Genomic DNA, 22,812 nt, shown 5'->3' with positions numbered 1-22,812 from the left:
ATTAAAAAAAAATAACCCTAGCAGTGAACACAGAAAACATGACAAGTCGCAAGCTTTCATTACAAAAAAACAACCTTCTACCATCACCCTTTGCTTCCTACCAACACGCTAACTGTTCATGCAGTTATCTAGCTATCCCTACCGTCACCCTCTTCTTCCTACCAACACACCAACTGTTCATGCAATTATCGAGATATCGCTGCATCCCATGTGGCTTGACTTTCCATGGCAGCCTACCACGGCTAGCCATAGCAAAGGCCTTTCTAGTCTCTATAGACTAAGTCTATCACCCTGCTCTCATTGAGTGTTTTAGTGTCCTTTTCAAAGACCTCCATGAAATCCACGAGGCATCATCTCCCACAGTCAAAGGTGTGCTGACTCTCCAAAATTATACCAAATGCATATTTGTGCTATCCCTCAGAATTTCTTCTGGTGACTTCTTGTATATACCTGATTATTTGCTTTCATATATTTTAAGATGTCCAGTACCTCACCTCTGTAATGGAAACCACTATTAAGACATTCCCATTAACTAATTGAAGTCTTCATGTCTTTCTCCATGGTTAAAAACAAGGAGATATATTTATTGAGGGATTTGTTCATCTCCTGTAGCTCCACACAAAGATGTCCACTTTGGTCTTGAGTCAGAGGAAGGTCCTATTCTGTCCCTGGTTACTCTTTTCTCTTAAATATGCTTAAGAAATTCTTTGGATTCTCCTTAATCTACTTTGCCAAAGCTATCTCATACCCCCTTTTTGCCCATCTAATTTCCTTCTCAAATTTACTCCTGCATGCTCCATATCATCTAGGGATTCTCCTAATCCCAGTTGCCTCAATATCCCTTATCATCCAGGGTTACCTATTCTTGCCAGTCTTGCCCTTCACTTTACCAGCAATGTGGAGACTATGAACTCCTGTTATCTCACTCATGAACACCTCTCACTTGCCATACATCTCTTTGCCCACAGACATCCTCCTTCAGTAAATCCTGTCTAATGCCTAAATTTGCCTTGCCCTAATTTCGAACATTAACTTGTGGAACAGATATTTGTGTAACTTAACTTGTGGAACTTCCACAAGTTAATATATATATATATATTTTTTTTTGCTTCAGGAAATTTTCCTGAACACATTTAACTTTCCCACACTTAACTGAGATCTCATGCTACAGCAGTCCCAGTCTATATTTTTGAAGCTAAAGTCCCTACTATGGCACTATTATTCCAGCAATTGTCTGTAGTCTCCCTGCACATTTGTTCCCCTCATTCCCGTTGACTATTTGGGGGCCTACAGTGCAATCCCACAAAGCAATTATCCTTTTTTTTTAATCACTTCCACCTATAAAGACTCCCTGGAAGATCCCTCCATGATTTCATCTCAAATTACTGCTGTGATGTTCTCCTTAATCAGAAATGCAACACCCCTTCACTCTTTCCAAATATAGTGCTGGTTAGAGGGAAAGTGCAGTACAGGCAGATAAATAAATAAAGTGTAAGGCAATTATGAAGTAGACGGAGAGTTCAAGAGCTTATCAGCGTCATACATGTGGTCTGTTCAAGAGTCCTATAACAGTGGAATAGAAACTGCCCGTGTGTCTGGTGGTAATTATTCTCACACTTTTATGTATTCTGTCCTCTGGTGTAGACGGGGAATACACTGCACCCTACAGCCTCTTGAAGCACTTGATAATGGTGGGTGTTAGAGCCACCGAGTGATAACACTGAGGCACGTTACCTTATTTACCTCTGGCAGCAGAATGATAGACATCTTCATAGTCATCCATCAAATTCAAACCAACATCAAAAGTGGAAATTGTCTGCTTCTATTGCAAATTCTGCTGATCCAACTATTCTTGTTTCCATCATTCCTATGATTAGTACTGCTGTACGTCCATTTATTTCTTCTGACCCTGCAAGTAATATTATACAGCTATTGTGTTTCATCTACACTACACTCATCTACTCTTACTAATGTTATACAGCTGACAGGTACACCTTATACAAATTCTCTTGATGCAAACAGACTTGAATAAAACCACGATCCAACGATTTGGATTATGGAATAGATGGCTTTGTGGCTAAGTTTGCTGACGATACGAAGGTAGGTGGAGGGGCCGGTAGTGCTGAGGAAACGGAGAGTCTGCAGAGAGACTTGGATAGATTGGAAGAATGGGCAGAGAAGTGGCAAATGAAGTACAATGTTGGAAAGTGTATGGTTATGCACTTTGGCAGAAAAAATAAACGGGCAGACTATTATTTAAATGGGGAAAGAATTCAAAGTTCTGAAATGCAACGGGACTTGGGAGTCCTCGTACAGGATTCCCTTAAAGTTAACTTCCAGGTTGAGTCAGTAGTGAAGAAGGCGAATGCGATGTTGGCATTCATTTCTAGAGGAATAGAGTATAGGAGCAGGGATGTGATGTTGAGGCTCTATAAGGCGCTGGTGAGACCTCACTTGGAGTACTGTGGGCAGTTTTGGTCTCCTTATTTAAGAAAGGATGTGCTGACATTGGAGAGGGTACAGAGAAGATTCACTAGAATGATTCCGGGAATGAGAGGGTTAACATATGAGGAACGTTTGTCCGCTCTTGGACTCTATTCCTTAGAGTTTAGAAGAATGAGGGGAGACCTCATAGAAACATTTCGAATGTTAAAAGGCATGGACAGAGTGGATGTGGCAAAGTTTTTTTCCCCATGATGGGGGAGTCTAGTATGAGAGGGCATGACTTCAGGATTGAAGGGTGCCCTTTCAGAACAGAAATGCGAAAAAATTTTTTTAGTCAGAGGGTGGTGAATCTATGGAATTTGTTGCCACGGGCAGCAGTGGAGGCCAAGTCATTGGCTGTATTTAAGGCAGAGATTGATAGGTATCTGAGTAGCCAGGGCATCAAAGGTTATGGTGAGAAGGCGGGGGAGTGGGACTAAACAGGAGAATGGATCAGCTCATGATAAAATGGCGGAGCAGACTCGATGGGCTGAATGGCCTACTTCTCCTCCTTTGTCTTATGGTCTTATGGTCTTATGAAAAGCCTTTACTTCAGAAATCAGTGTTTCCTAGTGCTTGATAACATATTGTGAGTCAGCAAGAAACAAATCATTTAGTATGATTATACATTCCACCCCAAGCATCTGTGATTATACACAGCTACAGAGACAATGTCAACTACTCCTGCTCCTAGAACTTTATCATCAGTTTCATCAACAAATGTAGCAGCAACTGCTACAGAGGCAACAGGTACAACACCAGACCCAGCAACACAGAGCTCGACTACACAGATAACACCTGAAACAAGTCCACTTACAATAACTGCTCCCAGATAACACCCCTAGAAGTCTAAGTAGACAACGCTATGCGCATGGTAATGACCATTGTATTACATATTGTTGTGCAAGTATAAACAAAGTAACCAATCAGTACATTGAAACTCCTGATATTTGAAGAGAAGCAAACCTCTAGTTTCTAGCATCACAGTGTTACTAATGATAGCTTCTCTCAATAACTCTGAGAGAACTCTGAGAATTATGTACTGTGCATTAAGGGGAAAGGAGGGAGTTGCATATAACAGGCATTCTGACTGTTTGAACTTTTCTATGCACCTACAACAATTTCTCTCCATTCATCATCACCATATGAAAACACAAAATTCTTCTTTTCGAACCATCAGAAATGAGTCAGAAAGTGCATTTTGCAGTGCACGATTACTTTTTCATCGAAATTGAGAAAGGTTATGTTGTATTGTAACAACCAGATGGACAGAATTTGTTGAGGGGAATAGGCAGGTGATACTTTTGGTTGGGATGCTTCGTCTAGAATGTTATTTCCACCAGCTGCTTGAAGTTTTGCTTCAAATGCCAGCATTCATGTTCTCTTGTGTGTCATTTCCTTTCTGATTATTTAACTTTGAAAGTAACACAGATTAATATTGGTGGCACAAATGCCATTTGGAAGGCAAGTTGTGCCACAATTCAGTTGCAGGATGTGGGCATCGCCAGCTAAGCCAGCATATATTGCCCATCTCTAGTTGCCATTGAGAAGGAGACAAGGAGCTGCCTTCTTGAACTGCTGCAGTCCCGGGGTGTAGGTACTCACGTACTGTTTCTAACATTCCTATCACAACTAGTACAGTACTACAGCTTGTTTGCCTATTGATCATCTACTGATACGATTATGTATTAGGCACCTATTGCTGTTTCATCAATTCCATTTTCAGCTGCTTCTACTTCTGCTACATCTCCAAAAGGTACGACATGCCCATTTTTCCTAGTGCTAACAATTCTGCATAGAATGAAAAAATCCATGACTCCAGAAATCATCGGTTCTGCGGAAGTTCTACTATTCATTGCTTGCTTACACATTGTGTGTGAACAAGAACAAAGCTATTTTCTTAATATTCTTTGACTCTGAGTGTCTGCTTGAATGCAGCTACAACTACAGTGACGACTACAACTTTGACAACAGTACAGTCATCAACTACAGCAACATCCACTTTTGAGACAACAAATACATCACCATCAGCCTCATTGACGCAGAGTGGACTTATTGTGATTGTACGTTTCACCGCGAGAATCTGTGATTCAATGCAGCTACAATTTAGAGATGACTACAACTCCTCCACCATCTACAGAGGCGACAAGCACATTAACATCAGCCTCAGTGACACAGAGCTCGACTACACATCTAACATTGAAACAAATCCATTTACTACAACTGCTTGCAACTTCACAGTACAAGAATTGCTCCCTTTTATGATTTGATCTCTGCTCTTGATTTCCTCATCCACAACATCATCTGAGGAATCCTCAGTTTTCGTATCTCCATTGTTTCCTTTCTTTTCAGCCTTCTGTTCATCCAGCATGACTTTGGTTTTTGCATTTACTCTTATAAGCAGCTTTTCATCTCCCATTGGAAGCTCATGCAGTAACCTTAAAGCATGCAGAGCACTCTCTAGTTCTTTATACTCACAAAAGCCAAACGCTTGCAACTTTCCTGAAGATTATTATACTCTCTTGCAGGTTAAAACCAAGCCAGGTTTCACAAGTAACTACCTGATTAACATATCAGAGGCTTTCTCAGATATATTGCCTACAAAAACTGTTGTACTTGGACCATTGGTTTCATCGCTTTCATGTTCCCTCTGAGCAGCATGGTTCTTTCTTGGTCCAATACTCATTCGAACCAGAGGTACAGAAGTTGGCACCAACACCTCTTTGTCTTCTCTTTGTCCTATTATTCAGCATGAAAGTAGTAGTGGCATCATCCCATACCTTTCTTGATTTGCTTTCAGTTGGCTTTATTGCAGGGGACGTGTCATGCAACTGGTGGATGGATTTCCAATGAAGTTGTATTTGTCTTAGCCAAGCACCCCTCCATAATGCTGGTCCTTCCATTTTAACCACATAAAAACTCAATATGGCTTGCTGGTTGTTGTATTTCACTGTCACAAATGTCATTCTCATAGGTGTTATCATTTCTTCAGAAAAAGTTCTTAGTTGGATAACTGCAAGCTTCATTTTAGTATCTTTGAAATGCTATTCAAACTCATTTTCTGGAATGACTGAAACAGCTGAAGCTGTGTCCAATTCCATTTTAATGAATCTGCTGTTCACTTCTGGTCTAGTCCGTATTGTTTTCACAGTGTGAATCTCAAGTGCACCCAGTTCTGCGTCACATTCATCATTATCCAATTGTTCATCAACAAAATGCAGACTAGTGCTCTTTTTGAAGCTGCAACTTGAACGTTTAACTTTCTTTTGTCTGTGCAGTCAAGTTATTTTTGTCTGCCTGACATACTTTTTGTATGTGTCCTTTTTTTGCATCTTCTGCAAGGTTTGCCTTTAAATTTGCATATGTTTGATGTATGCGAGCTCCTGCCACAACAGTAACATAATTTGTTCGGCCAGGCCAGTTTCTGTTTAGACTTTGCAATTTTGTCCATGCTCATTTTCATTCCTGACTGCAACTCAATTGCATCTCTATCTGCAGTCTCCATTGAAATAGTGCCTTCCACTGCTCAGTTGTGCTTCAGTTGGGAGCCATTTTTGATTGCTTTCTTTTAAAATTCCACAAACTAAATGATCTCTCAGTGCATCATTAAGCCCATTACCAAACTGGCAATGCTCAGACAAGTTCTTCAGTTCAGCCACGAATGCTGAAATAGACTTTGCTTCTTTTTGATTCTGCTTACAAAACCTAAAGCATTCTGCAACAATGTCTTTGGTTCTAAGTGTTCCTCTGTTACTTTGACAAGAGCAGCAAAGCTAATTTCTGATGGTTCGGTTGGAGCAATCAAACTTCAGAGCAAACTGTATGCCTCTAAACCCAATGAAATGAGCAAAATTGACACCAGCTACTCATTTGCTATTTTGTTTGCTTCAAAGTACTGTTGAAAGTACTCTTCAAAGTACTCTTCGATCCTGCTTTTGCCAACACACAGGCAGAAGCTGAAACAAGAGGCAGCCAGAGTTAAAACTGTCCACTGTTGGTCCGATCAATCTGTCTCCATGCTGCAGGATTGCTTCAATGACGTCAACTGGAATGTCTTCCATGATGAGCTTGTCTCCGAGGTCATGGATGGAGTCACATGCTTTATCCGGAAGTGCATCGATGTTGTTCCCCAGAAGTCGGTCATGGTCTTACAGAATCAGGAACCCTGGATAGATAGTTTCATGCGACACAGTGCTTACACTGCTAGCAATCAGCAGGAGCTCAAGAAAAGCAGCTACAATCTGCGTAGTTATCAAGGCTGCGAAACAACAATACAGGGACAAGATTGAGTCATGATTCACAATGAATAGCACACGTAACATGTGGTGAGGGTTGTATACAATCACAGACTTCAAAGCCAAACGTAGTTGTGCCACCAACATCGCGACCTCTCTCCCAGATGAGCTTAATCACTTTTACACTTGATTTGATGTTGCTAGCTCTGAGCCTCCGAGGAAAGCTAGCGCTACAACCTGCAACCTGATTATCTCTGAGGCTGAGGTATGCAGATGTTTCCAATGATGGACAGACACAAGGCTGAGGGACCGGATGGCATCCCAAGGTGAATACTCACAATGTGCACAGCAGAACTGGCAGGTATGTTTACAGACATTTTTTTATCTCCCCCTCTCTCAGTGTAGAGTGCCTTCCTGCTTCAAATTATCCCTGAACCAAAAAGACCTAGGTAACATGCCTGAACGACTGGCGTCCTGTTGCACTCACCTCAATAATAAGCAAATGCTTTAAGATGATGGTCAAGGACCACATCTGCAGCTTGCTACCACTTAAACTGGACCCCTTATGATTCACCTACTGACACAACCAATTGACAGGTGACGCAATAGCCACTGCTCTAGATACCGCCCTTACACATCTGGAGAAGAAGGATGCTTATGTGAGAATGCTGTTCTTGGACTACCAATCAACTTTCAACACCATAATTCCCTCCAGGCTCTACAGGAAACTCAGAGACCTTGGCCTTCACCCTGCCTTCAATTAGTTAACCAATCTTCTATCCATTCTAATACATCACCCCCAACTCTATGCATCCTTATCTAATGGAAAATTCTTTTATGTGGTACCTTACTGAATGCCTCTGGAAAACCAAGTAAATAATATCCATCTGTTCCCCTCTATCCACTGCACTCGTTATATCCTCAAAGAACTCAAGTAATTTTGTCAAACAGGACCTGCCTTTGCTGAGCCAATGTTGCGTATGCCTGATGGACCTATATCTTTCCAAATGTCTTGCTATTTCATTTTGAGTGATAGCTTTAAGCATTTTCCCAACTACAGATGTTCAACTAACTGGCCAAGAGTTAGCTGCCTTTTGTCTACATTCTTTTTTGAACAATGGCATGACATTTGCCATCTTCCAGTCTGCTGGGACCTGCCCAGAGCCCAGAGAATTTTGGTAAATCATCACCATGGCCTCTACTATAACTTCTGCCATTTCTTTCAGTACACTGCGATGCATTCCATCAGGACCAGGGGACATATCTATCTTCAGGCCCACAGGTTTGTTCAGCACTACCTTTTCAGTGATTGCTGTTGTATTGAGGTCCTAATGTTTTCTGCTGTACTGAAACCAAGACAGGAAATGTATTATTTACATTGTCACTTAACCAGCATTTGCTCTGGAGACCAGACAGTAAACAGTACAGGTCAAGATTCTTCATTTGAACTGAAGGGAGCTGAGGGGAGAAAGTCATTTCCTCTAGGTGCAGATTGAACATCCATCATATCTTCTGTCACCTTTCCTTTCTCATTCTTACCTTTATGAGTAACACAGATCAATTCTAGCAGCACTGATGATTCATGTGGAAGGAAAAATTTAGCTGACAGATGAGAACCTGACTAGAATAGGCTAGACTGCAAACGAGAGAGCAATCATAATTGCAATTGCAGACTGAACCAAAGTTAAGTTGATGATTGAGCACCGAACCTGAGTTCAGATGCTCTTTGGCATAGATGAAAGAGTGGCTGAGGAGATGGTGCAGGGGGCAGTGTTTCAAAATTTTAGATGATTGTAACTTTTTTTTTGGAACGGGTGACCTGAACAACTGGGACGGGTTGCACCTAAACAGGAGGGGAACCAATATCCTGGGAGGGATGTTTGCTAATGCTATTGGGGAGGGTTTAAACTACATTTGCAGGGCAGTGGGAACTGAAGGGAAGAGGCAAAGAATGTGATAGTTGGTGCACAAGTAGAGACAGCTTGTTGGGAGTTTGTGAGGAAGAATAGGCAGATGATAGAGCAAAAAAGCACTCAAACATATGGTTTGAGATGCGTCTATTTTAATGCAAGGGGTATCATAAACAAGGTGGACAAAGTTAGAGCATGGGTTAATACATGGAACTATGATTTTGTGGCCATTACAGAGACTTGGATGTCTCAGGGGCAGGAATGGCTGCTGAGAGAGCTGGGGTTTGGGTGTTTCAAAAAGGAGAGGGAGGCGGCATGTGGCACTGCTAATCAGGGATAGTATCACAGCTTCAGAAAAGGAGGAAGTGATGGAGGAATTGTCTACTGAGTCATTATGGGTGGATGTCAGAAACAGGAAGGGGGCAGTAACTGCACTGGCTGTTTTTCATAGACCCCTCAATGGTAAAACAAACAACGAGGAGCAGATGGGAATGCAGATTCTGGAACAGTGCAATAATAATAGGGTTGTTGTGATGGGAGATTTTAACTTTCCTAGTATTGACTGGCATCTCTTTAGAGCAAGCAGTTTGGATGGGGTGCAGTTTCTTAAGTTTGTTCAGGAAGGTTTCCTGAAATAATGTGTAGATAAGCCAACTAGAGGAAAGGCTGTACTTGATTTGGTATTAGGGGAAATGAACTTGGTCAGGTGTAAGATCTCTTGGTGGATGAACTTTTTGGAGGTAGCGATCACAATTCTATCTCCTTTACCATAGTGTTGGAGAGGGATAGGAGCAGACAATTTGGGGGAACATTTAATTGGGGTAAGTGGAAATATGCAGAAACTTGGGAGCATAAATTGGGAACAGGTGTTCTCAGGAAAATGTGGCAAATGTTCAGGGAACATTAGCATGGTGTTCTGTATAGATATGTTCCATTGAGGCAGGGAAAGAACGGTAGAGTTAAAGAACCACGGTGTACAAAGTATGTGGAAAATGTAGTTGAGAAGAAAAGAAAATCTTATGAAAGGTTCAAGAAACTAGGTACTGTTAGAGCTCCAGAAAATTCCAAGGTTGCTAGGATGGAGGTTAAGAATGAAATTAGGAGTGCTAGAAGGGGCCATGACAAGTCCTTGTGAGCAGGATTGAAGAAAACCCCAAGACAATCTAGAAGTATGTGAAGAGCAAGAGGATGAGCCGTGTGAGAATAGGACCAATCAGGTATGATAGTGGTAATGTGTGCATGGAGACGGAGGAGGCAGTGGAGGTACTTAATGAATACTTTGCTTCAGTATTCACCAGGGAAAAGGACCTTGGCAATTATGGGGATGACTTGCAGCGGATTGAAACACTTGAGCATATGAACATTAAGAAAGAGGATGTGCTGGATAAATTGAAAAACATTAAGTTAGATAAGTCGCCACCACCGGACAAGATATACCCCAGGCTACTGTGAGAAGTGAAGGGGGAGATTTCTGAGCCTCTGGCAATGATCTTTGCATCATCAATATGGACGGGAGAAATACCAGAGGATTGGAGGGTTACAAACATTGTTCCTTTGTTCAAGAAAGGGAGCAGAGATAACCCAGGAAATTATAAACTAATGAGCCTTACTTCAGTGGTGGGCAAGTTGTTGGAGAAGATCCTGAGAGGCAGGATTTATGAGCATTTGTAGGAGACACAATTTGATTAGGGATAGTCAGCATGGCATAGTCAAGGGCAGGTTGTGCCTTATGAACCTGACTATGAATTCTTTGAGGATGTAAAAAAACACATTGAAGGTAGAGCAGTGGATGTGGTGTATATGGTTTTCAGTATGGCATTTGATAGAGTTCCCCATGCAAGGTTCATTCAGAAAGTAAGGAGGCCTGGGATCCAAGGAGACCTTGCTTTGTGGATCCAGAATTGGCTTGCCCACAGAAGGTGAAGGGTGGTTGTAGATGGTTTGTATTCCGCATGGAGGCCAGTAACCAGTGGTGTTCTGCAGGGATCTGTTCTGCGATCCCTCCTCTTTGTGATTTTTGTAAATGACCTGGAGAGGAAGTAAGAGGGTATACTTACAAGTTTGCTGATGAGACAAAAGTTGGAGGTGTTGTGGATAGTCTGGAAGTTTATCAGAGGTTACAGTGGGACATTGATAGGATGCAGAACTGGGCTGAGGAGTGGCAGATGGAGTTCAACCCAGATAAGTATGAAGTTGTTCATTTTGGTAGGTCAAATTTGAAGACAGAATATAATGTTAATGGTGAGACTCTTGGCATTATGGAAGATCAGAGAGATCTTTGGGTCCATGTCCATAGGACATTTGAAGCTGCTGCGCAGGGTCATAGTGTTGTTATGAAGGCGTATGGTGTGCTGGCCTTCATTGACCGTGGGATTGAGTTCAAGAGCTGTGAGGTAATGTTACAGCTATATAAGACCTTAATTTGAACCCAGTTGGAGCACTGTTTTCATTTCTGGTCAACTCACTACAGAAAGGATGTGGATGTTATAGAAATGGTGCAGAGCAGATTCACAAGGACGTTGCCTCGATTGGAGAGCATTGGCTTATGAGAATAGGTTGAGTGAACTTGGCCTTGGAGTGATGGAGGATGAGAGGTGACCTGATAGAGGTGTATAAGATGATGAGATGTATTGATTGTGTGGATAGCCAGAGGCTTTTCCCAGGGCTGAAACTGCAAACACCAGGGGGCATAGCTTTAAGGTGCTTGGCAGTAGATACAGAGGGGATATCAAGGCTAAGTTATTCACACAATGGTAGGTGTGTGGAATGCACTGCCAGAGAAGGGAGAAGAGGCGGATGAAGTAGGGTGTGTTTAGAGATTCTTAGATAGGTGGAGCTTAGGAAAATGGAGCGCTGTGCAGTAGGGAAATTCTAAGCGGTTTCTAGTGAAGGCTACATGGCTGGCACAACATTGTGGACTGAAAGGCCTGTAATGTGCTGTAGATTTCTGCGTTATTTATATATCCAAATCTTGGCAGCTAATCATGGCCGCTGAATAGCTTTGCAGGCTTGAAACCTTAAAGGGACCTCGCCAGTGATGGACACTCCGGAGAATCGGATCATCTAAAACCCAGAGTCTGGTGAGGTTGAATGCACACTGTAACAGCGTGAAGAAGAAACAATGCTATTTGTTTAATGATTTCTTAGACTTTAAGTGTCTCTGTTTGATTGGAGCTACAATAGGGCCTACTACAACTCCTCCTGCTACTACAACTTCATCAGCATTACCACCCACTTCAGAGACAACAAGCACAACAATGCCAGCCTCAGCAACACAGAGCTTGACCACAGGTATAACAAGTGAATCAAGTACACTGACAACAACTGCTCGAAACTCCACACCAGATCTCTGAGTATCCAAGGCTCTGTCCATGGCGATGTGCATTGTATTTCGCATTGTTCTGTAAACAAAGTGGAGTGAATCTCATTACATCATTAGTAGAGTGGCAATAACTGGCTTGAATGAAGGAGAAATAAAATCAGAATTCATTGATGGAATCGTTTAGCTTCAGCAACAGAACACGTGGAGAGAGATCTGTGAATGATTCGTGTCCACGTCCTGCAGTCTGAGACAATCTTATAATTCCTGCAATTGCAGTGACTCCTGTAACAGAATGAGCCTCCAGTGCACCTACCATTAACGCTCCAGTACAGCAACTGTTCCTGTTATAACTATTGCTGTAGCAATTTCTGCTGTTTCAAACTCCATTCACATCAGATTTAGAATCAGAAGCAGAATCGGGTTTAATATCACTGGCATTACTCATGAAAATTATTGTTTTATGGTGGCAGTTTCAAGCCTTCCAGTGTTAACTGAGAAAATCCTTTCTATCAATAATTTCTATAATTCTCTTGCCTGTGTCGTATGAGTGAAGTGGAAGAAATCTTTACAATTTACTGTGACACCCCATTCCAAGTGTTAAGGTTTTTAAGGGAGCTACAACCATTTCTCCAACTGCGTCTGTGTGAATTATCACAGCTATGAAATCCATTGGTTGTTCGACAACCATAGAATTAGCCAGAAATGGCATTTTGCAATTCGTGTTTTCTTCTGTGTTGAAAGCGAGACAGGATATGTATCACTAACATTGTCACTCAACCAACTTTTGTTCTGGTGACCAAACAGTAAACAGTACAGGTCAAGATGCTTCATCTGAGCTGAAAAGAGCTGGGGGGAGAAACACTGTTCCTGCCAAATGTTTGATGTCTTGCTGTAGATTCAATATCCATCGTCTCTTGCGTCACATTTCCTCTCTCATTGTTATCTTTGATTGTAACACAGATTGATTCTAGTAGTACTAATGATCCATTCAGAAGGTGAATTCTGACCAAAGTCAAAATTTGCGATCTTTTGATCCTTTTATAAATTCAGCTGATTCACTGCTAAACATTACTCGAAACAATTTTCAACCAGTACTGATCCAAGTGTGTCGAAGTATCTTCACCTGATATAACTAATCGTTACACACCTATTATTGTTTCATCTACATCATTTTTGGCCGCTCCTATTACAGCAACATCTCTCACAGACACAACATGTATATTTCTCTTGGTGTAAACAATTGTGAATAAAAAGATGAAAAGTATTGACCTCAGAAAGTGTTGTTTCCTTAGAAGTTCTATCTCATGTTCCTTGCCCACACATTGTGTGTGTGACAAGAGGTGTAGGTCTGGATGGTCAGGGCTCAAGTGCTGGAGTGTGAATGAATGGAACCGGAGAGTTTTTTGAGACTGAGTCAAGAACAGAGTTCTGGAGTAGCTGCAAGACAAGAACCTGACAAGGTTATGGAAGATTCCAAATGGGAGAGTAATCGCAGTTCCAATTGCAGACTGAAGCAAAGTTGAGCTGGTGATTGAGCACCGAACCTGAATTTAGGTGCTCTTTACATATCCAAATCTTGGCAGCTGAATGTGGCCGCCAGTTAGCTTAGCGAGCATAGTCTTTCAAGGGCCTTGCCAGCGATTGACACTCCGGAGAATCGGAACGTGTAAAGCCTGGAGGCTGGTATGGTCGGGTGCATACTGTGACACAATAGTATTTATTTAATGATTTCTTCAATCCCAAGAGTCTGTGTTTGATTGCAGCTACAACAGGGCCTATTACAACTCCTCCTGTGACCACAGCTTCATCAGCATTACCAACCACTTCAGAGACAACAAGCACATCTACACCAGCCTCAGCAACACAGAGCTTGACTCCAGATCTAACAAGTGAATCAAGTACACTGATAACAACTGCTCCAAGCTCCACACCAGAGCTCTATAAGTATCCAAGGCTCTGTCCATGGCAACGTGTAATGTATTTCTCATTGATCTGTAAAGAAAGTAATGGGTGAAGTGGATTGAATCTCATTTTGTTATTGGTACGGTGGAAATTCCTGTGTTGAATAAAGGAATGATAAGTTCAGCAGACACTGCTGGAATCGTTTAGAACTCATGGACAGAGAATCAGTGAATGATTTATGTCCATGACCTGTAGTCTGCGACAATGTTATAATTTCTACAGTTGCAATGACTCCTGTACCAGAATTAGTCTCCACTACACCTACCATTAACACTCCGGGATAGCAACTGCTCCTGTTATAAATACTGCTGTTGCAACTCCTGTTGCTTGAAGCTCCTTTCATCTCCCATTTAGAATCAGGGACAGAATTAAATTTAATATCACTGTCATACATCATGAAATCTCTTCTTTTGCAGCAGCAGTACATTGCATACATAATAATAATAAAGCTTTGAATTATGTGTTTATACTGATTAAATTCTGAAATATTCCAGTGTCTACTCCTGTTCTCAAAGCTACTCCTGAAGCAAAGACTCTGATTTTTAGTCTCCACTGACAAGGTTTTTAAGGGAGCTATAACCATTGTCCAATGGTATCTCCACCATCACAGTTATGAAATCCATTGTTTGAACTACAACCATAAGTTATCAGAAAAATTTTTTCAACTAATGTTTTCTGCTGTACTGAAACCAAGACAGGAAATGTATTATTCACATTGTCACTCATCCAGCAATTGCTCTGGTGACCAGACCGTAAACCGTACAGGTCAAGATTCCGCATTTGAACTGAAGGGAGCTGAGGGGAGAAAGTCAGTTCCTCTAAGTGCAGATTCAATATCCATCTACAAATCATTATGTTATTGGTACACCTTCCCTTTCTCATTTTTAACTTAGATTATAACACAGATCAGTTTTAGCAGCACTGATGATCCATTTGGAAGGTATATTCTAGCTAGTAGGTGAGAACCTGACCAGAATAGGAAAGAATCAAAATGAGAGAGCAATCATAACTGCAATTGCAGACTGAACCAAAGTTGAGGTGATGATAGAGCACCAAACCTGAGTTCAGGTGCTCTTTGGCGCAGATGAAAGGGTGGCTGAGTAGATGGTGTAGGGGGCAGTTTTTGGATGATTGAATCATTTTTTTGGGCAAGGGGTGAGCTGTACAAGTGGAACGGGTTGTACCTGAACTGGAGGGGATCCAATATCCTGGGAGGGATGTTTGCCAATGCTGTTGTGGAGGGCTTAAAACTACATTTGCAGGGCAGTGGGAACTGAATTAAAGGGGCAGAGAGTGTGACAGTTGGCACACAAGTAGAGACAGCTTGCAGGGAGTTTGTGATAAAGGATAGGTAGATGATAGACCAAAGATGCGGTCAGCCAGCTGGTTTGAAATGTGTCTATTTTAATGCAAGGGGTATCATAAATAAAGCATACAAACTTAGAGCATGGATTAATACAAGTTGTTGGAGAAGATCCTGACAGGTAGGATATATGAGCATTTGGAGAGACACAATTTGATTAGGGATAGTCAGCAGAGCATGGTCAAGGGCAGGTTATGCCTGATGAACCTGACTGAATTCTTTGAGGAGGTAACAAAACACATTGATGAAGGTAGAGCAGTGGATGTGGTGTATATGGTTTTCAGTATGGCATTTGATAGAGTTCCCCATGTAAGGTTCATTCACAAAGTAAAGAGTCATAGGATCCAAGGGGACCTTGCTTTGAGGATCCAGAATTGGCTTTCACACAGAGGCAAAGGGTGGTTGTAGATTGTTTATATTATGCATGGAGGTCAGTGACCCGTGATGTTCTGCAGGGATTGGTTCTGGAACCTCTCCTCTTTGTGATTTTTATAAATGACCTGGATGAGGAAGTGGAGGGATGGGTCAGTAAGTTTGCTGATGATACAAAGGTTGGGGGTGTTGTGGATAGTCTGGAGGGTTGTCAAAGGTTACAGCAGGACACCGACAGGATACAGAACTGGGCTGACAAGTGGCAGATGAATTCAACCCAGATAAATATGAAGTTGTTCATTTTGGTAGGTCAAATTTGAAGACAGAATATAATATTAATGGTAAGACTGTTGGCATTATGGAAGATCAGAGAGATCTTAACATCCATACCCATAGGGCATTCAAAGCTGCTGAGCATGGTCACAGTGTTGTTTCGAAGGTGTATGGCATGTTGAGTGAACTTGACCTTTTCTCCTTGGAGCACCAGAGGGTGAGAGGTCACCGGATAGAGTTGTATAAGATGCTGAGAAGTATTGATTATGTGGATAGCCAGAAGCTTTTCCCAAGGCTGAAATGGCAAACACAAGGGGGCATAGTTTTAGGGTGCTTGGAGGTAGATAGAGGGGATATCAACGTTAAATTATTCACACAGAGAGTGGTGGGAGTGTGGAATACACTGCCAGAGAAGGTGGTAGAGTCGGATAAAGTAGGTTGTGTTAAGAGATTCTTAGATAGGTGGAGCTTAGAAAAACAGCGCTGTGCAGTAGGGAAATTCTAAGCGGTTTCTAGCGAAGGCTACATGGCTGGCACAACATTGTGGACTGAAAGGCCTGTAATGTGCTGTAGATTTCTGCGTTATTTATATATCCAAATCTTGGCAGCTAATCATGGCTGCTGAATAGCTTTGCAGGCTTGAAACCTTAAAGGGACCTCGCCAGTGATGGACGCTCTGGAGAATCCGATCATCTAAAACCCAGAGTCTGGTGAGGTTGGATGCACACTGTAACAGCGTGAAGAAGAAACAATGCTACTTGTTTAATGATTTCTTAGACTTTAAATGTCTCTGTTTGATTGGAGCTACAATAGGGCCTACTACAACTCCTCCTGCTACTACAACTTCATCAGCATTACCACCCACTTCAGAGACAACAAGCACAACAATGCCAGCCTCAGCAACACAGAGCTTGACCACAGGTATAACACGTGAATCAAGTACACTGATAACAACTGCTCCAAGCTAAACACCAGAGCTCTGTAAGTATCCGTCCATGGCAATGTGCATTGTATTTCTCATTGATCTGTAAACAGAGTGGAGTGAATCTCATTATGTCCTTAGTAGAGTGGCAATACCTGGATTGAATGAAGTAGCAATAAAATCAGGAGTCATTAATGGAATTATTTAGATCCACAGACAGAACACGTGGATAGAGATCTGTGAACGATTAATGTTCCTGATCTGTTGTCTGAGACAAACTAATAATTTCTGCAATTGCAGCGACTCCTGTACCAGAATTAGTCTCCACTACACCTACCATTAACACTCCGGTACAGCAACTGCTCCTGTTATAAATACTGCTGTTGCAATTCCTGCTCTTTCAAACTCAATTCACCTCAGATTTAGAAGCAGAATCAGGTTTAATATTACTGGCATACATCATTTGTTCTGATGAACCGACAGTAAACAGTTTGGGTCAATATGCTACAACTGAACTGAAAGAGCTGAGGGGAGAAAGTCAGTTCCTCTAGTTGCTTGATGCTTGCTTCAGATGCATCAATCACCATCTCTAGAGTCGACTTTCCTTTCTCGTTGTAACCTTTGATTGTAACACAGATCAATTCCAGCAGCAGTGATAATCCATTCTGAAGGCAAATTCTGACCAAAATCAAAAAGTGCAAACATCTGCTCCTTTTGTAAGTTCTGCTGATCTGCTGTTCCCATTTTAATCAAACAATTTTCGACCAGTACTGCTGCAAGTATACCTGCTGATCTTCGTCTGATACAACTAATCGTTACACCCCCATTGCTGTTTCACCTGCACCATTTCCTGTTGCTGCTAAATCCCTCACAGACACAACGTGTACATTTCCCTTGGTGTAAACAATTTTGAATAAAATGATGAAAAGCATTGACCTCAAATCACTGCTTCCCAGAAAATTCTGTCACGTATTCCTATCCTACACATTGTGTGCATGTGTGATGAGAGGTATAGGTCAGGATGGTCAGGACCCAATCGCTAAAGTATCCAACAATAGAACCGATAGAGGTTTTGAGCCAGAGTCAAGAACACTGTTCTGGAGTAGCTGGTAGATGAGAACCTGTCAAGAATAGTCTAGATTCCAATCGAGTGAGGAACGTAACTGCAGTCGGTGAGTGAACCAAAGTTGAGCTGACGACAGACTGAACCTGAGTTCAGATGCTCTTTAAATATCCAAATCCTGGCAGCTAAACATGACTCCGATTAGCATAGTGGGCTAGAATATTTAAAGAGACTGCTCCAGCGATCTACACTCTGGAGAATCAGAACATCTAAAACCGGGGTCTATTGAGATCAGATGTGTACATAAACAGTGTGAAGAAGAAACAATGGTAATTGTTTAATGATATCTTAGATGTTTGTGTTTGAATGCAGCAACAACAGGGCCAGTTTCAACTCCTCCTCCTACTACAACTTCAACAGCGTTACCAACCACTTCAGAGACAACAAGCACATCGACACCAGCCTCAACAACACAGAGTTCGACCACAGATCGAACAAGTGAATCAAGTACACTGATAACAACTGCTCCAAGCTCCACACCAGAGCTCTGTAGTATCCAAGGGTCCAAGGCTGTGCCCATGGCGATGTGCATTGTATTTCTCAGTGATCTGTAAACAAAAAAACTGATCAAGAGGATTGAATCTCATTTTGTCATTAGTAGAGTGGAAATACCTGGATTAAATAAGCAGTCTATAAGGTGAGGAGATACTGAAGGGTTTGTTTGGCTCCGCAGACAGAAGTCATCGATGGACAATCACTGAATATTTCATGTCCATGACCTGTCGTCTGAGACAATGTTATAACTTCTGCAATCGCAGCGACTCCTGTACCAGAATTAGTCTCCACTACACCTACCATTAACACAGCAACTGCTCCTGATATAAATACTGCTGTTGCAATTTCTGCCGTTTCAAACTCCATTCACCTCAGATTTGGAATTAGAAGCAGAATCAAGTTTAATATCACTAAAATATCTCATGAAATTTATTGTTTTGTGGTGGCAGTTTTAAGCCTCCCAGTGGTAACTGAGAAAAGCGTTTCTATCAATAACTTCTATTATTCTCTTGCCTGTGTCATAGAAACATAGAAACATAGAACACCTCAACACAATACTGGCCCTTCGGCCCATAAAGCTGTGCCAAATGTGTCCTGACATGAGAAATTACCTAGGGTTACCCATAGCCCTCTGTTTTTCTGAGCTTCATATACCTGTTGAAGAATCTCTTAAAAGTCCCTATCGTTTCCGCCTCCACCACTGTCGCCGGCAGCCCATTCGATGCACTCACCACTCTCTGCATAATAAAAAAAACTTACCCCGATATCTCCTCTGTACCTACTTCAAAGCACCTTGAAACTGTGCCCTCTCATGCTAGCCATTTCAGCCCTGGGAAAAGGCCTCTGACTATCCACACAGTCAATGCCTCTCATTATCTTGTACACCTCTGTCAGGTCACCTCTCATCCTCCGTCGCTCCAAGGAGAAAAGGCCAAGTTCACTCAACCTATTCTCATAAGCCATGTTCCCCAATCCAGGCAACATTTTTAAATCTCCTCTGCACCCTTTCTATGGTTTCCACGTCCTTCCTGTAGTGAGGTGACCAGAACTGAACACAGTACTCCAAGTGGGTTCTAACCAGGGTCCCATATAGCTGCAACATTACCTCTCAGCTCCTAAACTCAATCCCACAATTGATGAAGACCAATGCACCGTATGCTTTCTTAACCACAGAGCCAACCTGTGCAACAGCTTTAAGTGTCCTACGGACTGGTCCCAAAGATCCCTTTGATCCTCCACACTGCCAAGAGTCTTACCATTAATACTATATTCTGTCATCATATTTGACCTACCAAAATTAACCACCTCACATTTATCTAGGTTGAACTCCATCTGCCACTTCTCAGCCCAGTTTTGCATCCCATCAATGTCCCACTGTAACCTCTGACAGCCCTCCACCCTATCCACAACACTTCCAACCTTTGTGTCATCAGCAAATTTATTAACCCATCCCTCCACTTCTTCATCCAGGTCATTTATAAAAATCACAAAGAGTAGGGGTCCCAGAACAGATCCCTGAGGCACACCACTTGTCACCGACCTCCATGCAGAATATGACCCGTCTACAACCATTGTTTGCCTTCTGTGGACAAGCCAATTCTGGATCCACAAAGCAAGTTCCCCTTGGATCCCATGCCTCCTTACTTTCTGAATAAGCCTTGCATGGGGTACCTTGTCAAATGCCTTGCTGAAATCCATATACACTACATCTACTGCTCTACCATCATCAATGTGTTTAGTCACATCCTCAAAAAATTCAACCCGGTTCATAAGGCATTATGTGCCTTTCACAGAGCCATGCTGACTATTCTTAATCATGTTATGCTTCTCCAAATGTTCATAAATCCTGCCTCTCAGGAACTTACCAACCACTGAAGTAAGTCTCACTGGTCTGTGATTTCCTGGGCTAGCTCTACTCCCTTTCTTGAATAAAGGAACAACATCCGCAACCCTCCAATCCTCCGGAACCTCTCCCGTCCCCATTGATGATCCAAAGATCATTGCCAGATGCTCAGCAATCTCCTCCCATGCCTCCCACAGTAGCCTGGGGTACACCTTGTCCCATCCCGGTGACTTATTGAACGATGCTTTCCAAAAGCTCCTGCACATCCTCTTTCTTAATATCTACATGCTCAAGCTTTTCTGTCTGCTGTAAGTCATCACTACAATCTCCAAGTATCATACCAGTGAAGTGGAAGAAATCTTTTCAATTTACTGTGATACCCCATTCCAAGTGTCATGGTTTTTAAGGGAGCTCCAACCATTCCTCCAACTGCATCTCCCCCATGAATTACCGTAGCTATGAAATTCATTGGTTGTTCTGCAACCATAGAATTAGTCAGAAATGGCATTTTGCAATTGGTGTTTTCTTCTGTATTGAAAGCGAGACAGGATATGCGTCATTCACATTGCCACACAACCAACATTTATTCTGGAGACCAGACAGTAAACGATTCATCTGAGCTGAAAAGAGCTAGGGAGAGAAAGTCAGTTCCTTCAGGTGGTTGATGTCTTGCTGCAGATTCATCATCCATTGTCTCGTGTCAACTTTCCTTTCTCAATGTTACCTTGTAACACAGATAAGTGTAGCAGCACTGACGATCCATTTAGAACGTAAATTCTGACCAAAGTCAAAATATGCGATTATCTGATTCTTTTATAAATTCAGCTGATCCTCTGCTCAAGATTGTGTGTGTGGCCTCCGTCGGTCGTCGTTGACCATAGGTACTGTGCCTCTGGTAGTCACTGGGGAGTGACCCCTCCATGGCACAAGCCAGGGCAGAGTTGATACAGAGATCCTTCTGTTGCCCATGCAGTGGGACCCCTGACGACAGGTCCAAAGGAACGACGAAAGTCGATACAGTTTGGTGCCAGCAGCATGGCAGGAGTTGCCGTGCCAGTACTGGGTACGGCAGTCAGCCGCCTTTGGGACTCCGGCTCCAGATTTTGCCTCGGGGTTTACTCCCAAAGCCTTTCCCATAAGCTGATATAGCCGCAAGGCAGCGGAGGTTTGAAATCGGAGTTTTCCCTCTCCTAGTTTACTTGAAACAATTTTCAACCAGCACTGCTCCAAGTGTGTCGAGCAATCTGCACCTGACCTGTTGCTGTTTCATCTGCACCATTTTCGGCTGCACCTATTACAGCGACATCTCTCACAGACACAACCTGTATATTTCTCTTGGTGTAAACAAATTTGAATAAAAAGATGAAAAGTATTGACCTTAGAAAGTTCTATCACCAATTGCTTGCTCACACATTGTGTGCGTGTGTTGAGAGGCATAGCTCCGTACGGTCAGGACACAAGTAGTGGAGCATCCATGATTAGAACAGAGAGAAAATATTGAGACTGAGTCAAGAATGTTCTCTATCTAGTCTCAACATCTCTCAGTTCTACTCTTGTCAGGTTCCTGACTGGTGGGTGAATGAGAACCTGACAAGAATAGGTGAGAATCCAATCGAGAGAGCAATCGTAACTGCAATCGCAGACTGAACCAAAGTTACGCTGACAATTGAACACTGAACATGAGTTCAGGTGATATTTACATATCCAAATCTTGACAGCTAAACAAGGCTGTCGATTAGCCTTACGGGCATGAATCTTTAAATGGACCGTGCCAGTGATCCACACTCCAGAGAATGTGAACATCTAAAACCCTGAGTCTGCCGAGTTTAGATGCGTACTGTAACAGCATGAAGAAGAAATAAATCGTATTTGTTTTATGATTTCATAGATCCAAAGTGTTTCTGTTTGATTGCAGCTACAACCGGGCCTATTACAACTCCTCCTGCTACCACAACTTCTACAGCATTACCAACCACTTCAGAGACAACAAGCACATCGACACCAGCCTCAACAACACAGCACTTGAGTGCAAAACTAACAAGTGAATCAAGTACACTGACAACAACGGTTACCAGCTTCACACTGGAGCTCTGTAAGTATCCCAGGCTCTGTCCGTGGTGATGTGCATTGTATTTATCATTGTTCTGAAAACAAAGTAACTGACCAAGTGGATCGAATCTCAGTACGTCACTTGAAGGGTGGAAATACCTGCATTGAATAAAGGATCAGTTAGTTGAGGAGACACTGATGGAATCATTCAGCTCCACAGACAGAACAAGTGCAGAGAGAATCAGAGAATGATTCCTGTCCCTGATGTGTAGTCTGAGAAAATGTTATGATTTCTGCAGTTGTAGTGACTCCTGTAGCAGAATTAGTTTCCACTGCACCTACTATTAACACTCTGGTACAGCAACTGTTCATCTTATATATACTTCTGTTTCAAACTCCATTCACCTCAGATTTAGAATCAGAATCAGGTTTAATATTACTGGCATACATCATTTGTTC

At 42.2% G+C, this 22,812-nt stretch overlaps 1 protein-coding gene across 1 annotated transcript in view; it reads left to right on the top strand.

Annotated features, from left to right (window-relative positions):
• Positions 1–22,812, top strand: part of LOC140197012 (uncharacterized) — a 94,361-nt gene that overhangs the window by 52,087 nt on the left and 19,462 nt on the right. The window contains exon 3 of the mRNA XM_072256945.1: positions 22,220–22,396. Coding sequence (XP_072113046.1) covers positions 22,220–22,396 — 177 coding nt within the window. The remainder of the gene's footprint in view (positions 1–22,219; positions 22,397–22,812) is intronic.

This window comes from Mobula birostris, chromosome 4 (assembly GCF_030028105.1).
Source record: "Mobula birostris isolate sMobBir1 chromosome 4, sMobBir1.hap1, whole genome shotgun sequence".
NCBI lineage: Eukaryota > Metazoa > Chordata > Chondrichthyes > Myliobatiformes > Myliobatidae > Mobula > Mobula birostris.
The sequence above is the reverse complement of the archived record's forward strand: the minus strand, read 5'-3'. Positions and strand labels throughout refer to the sequence as shown.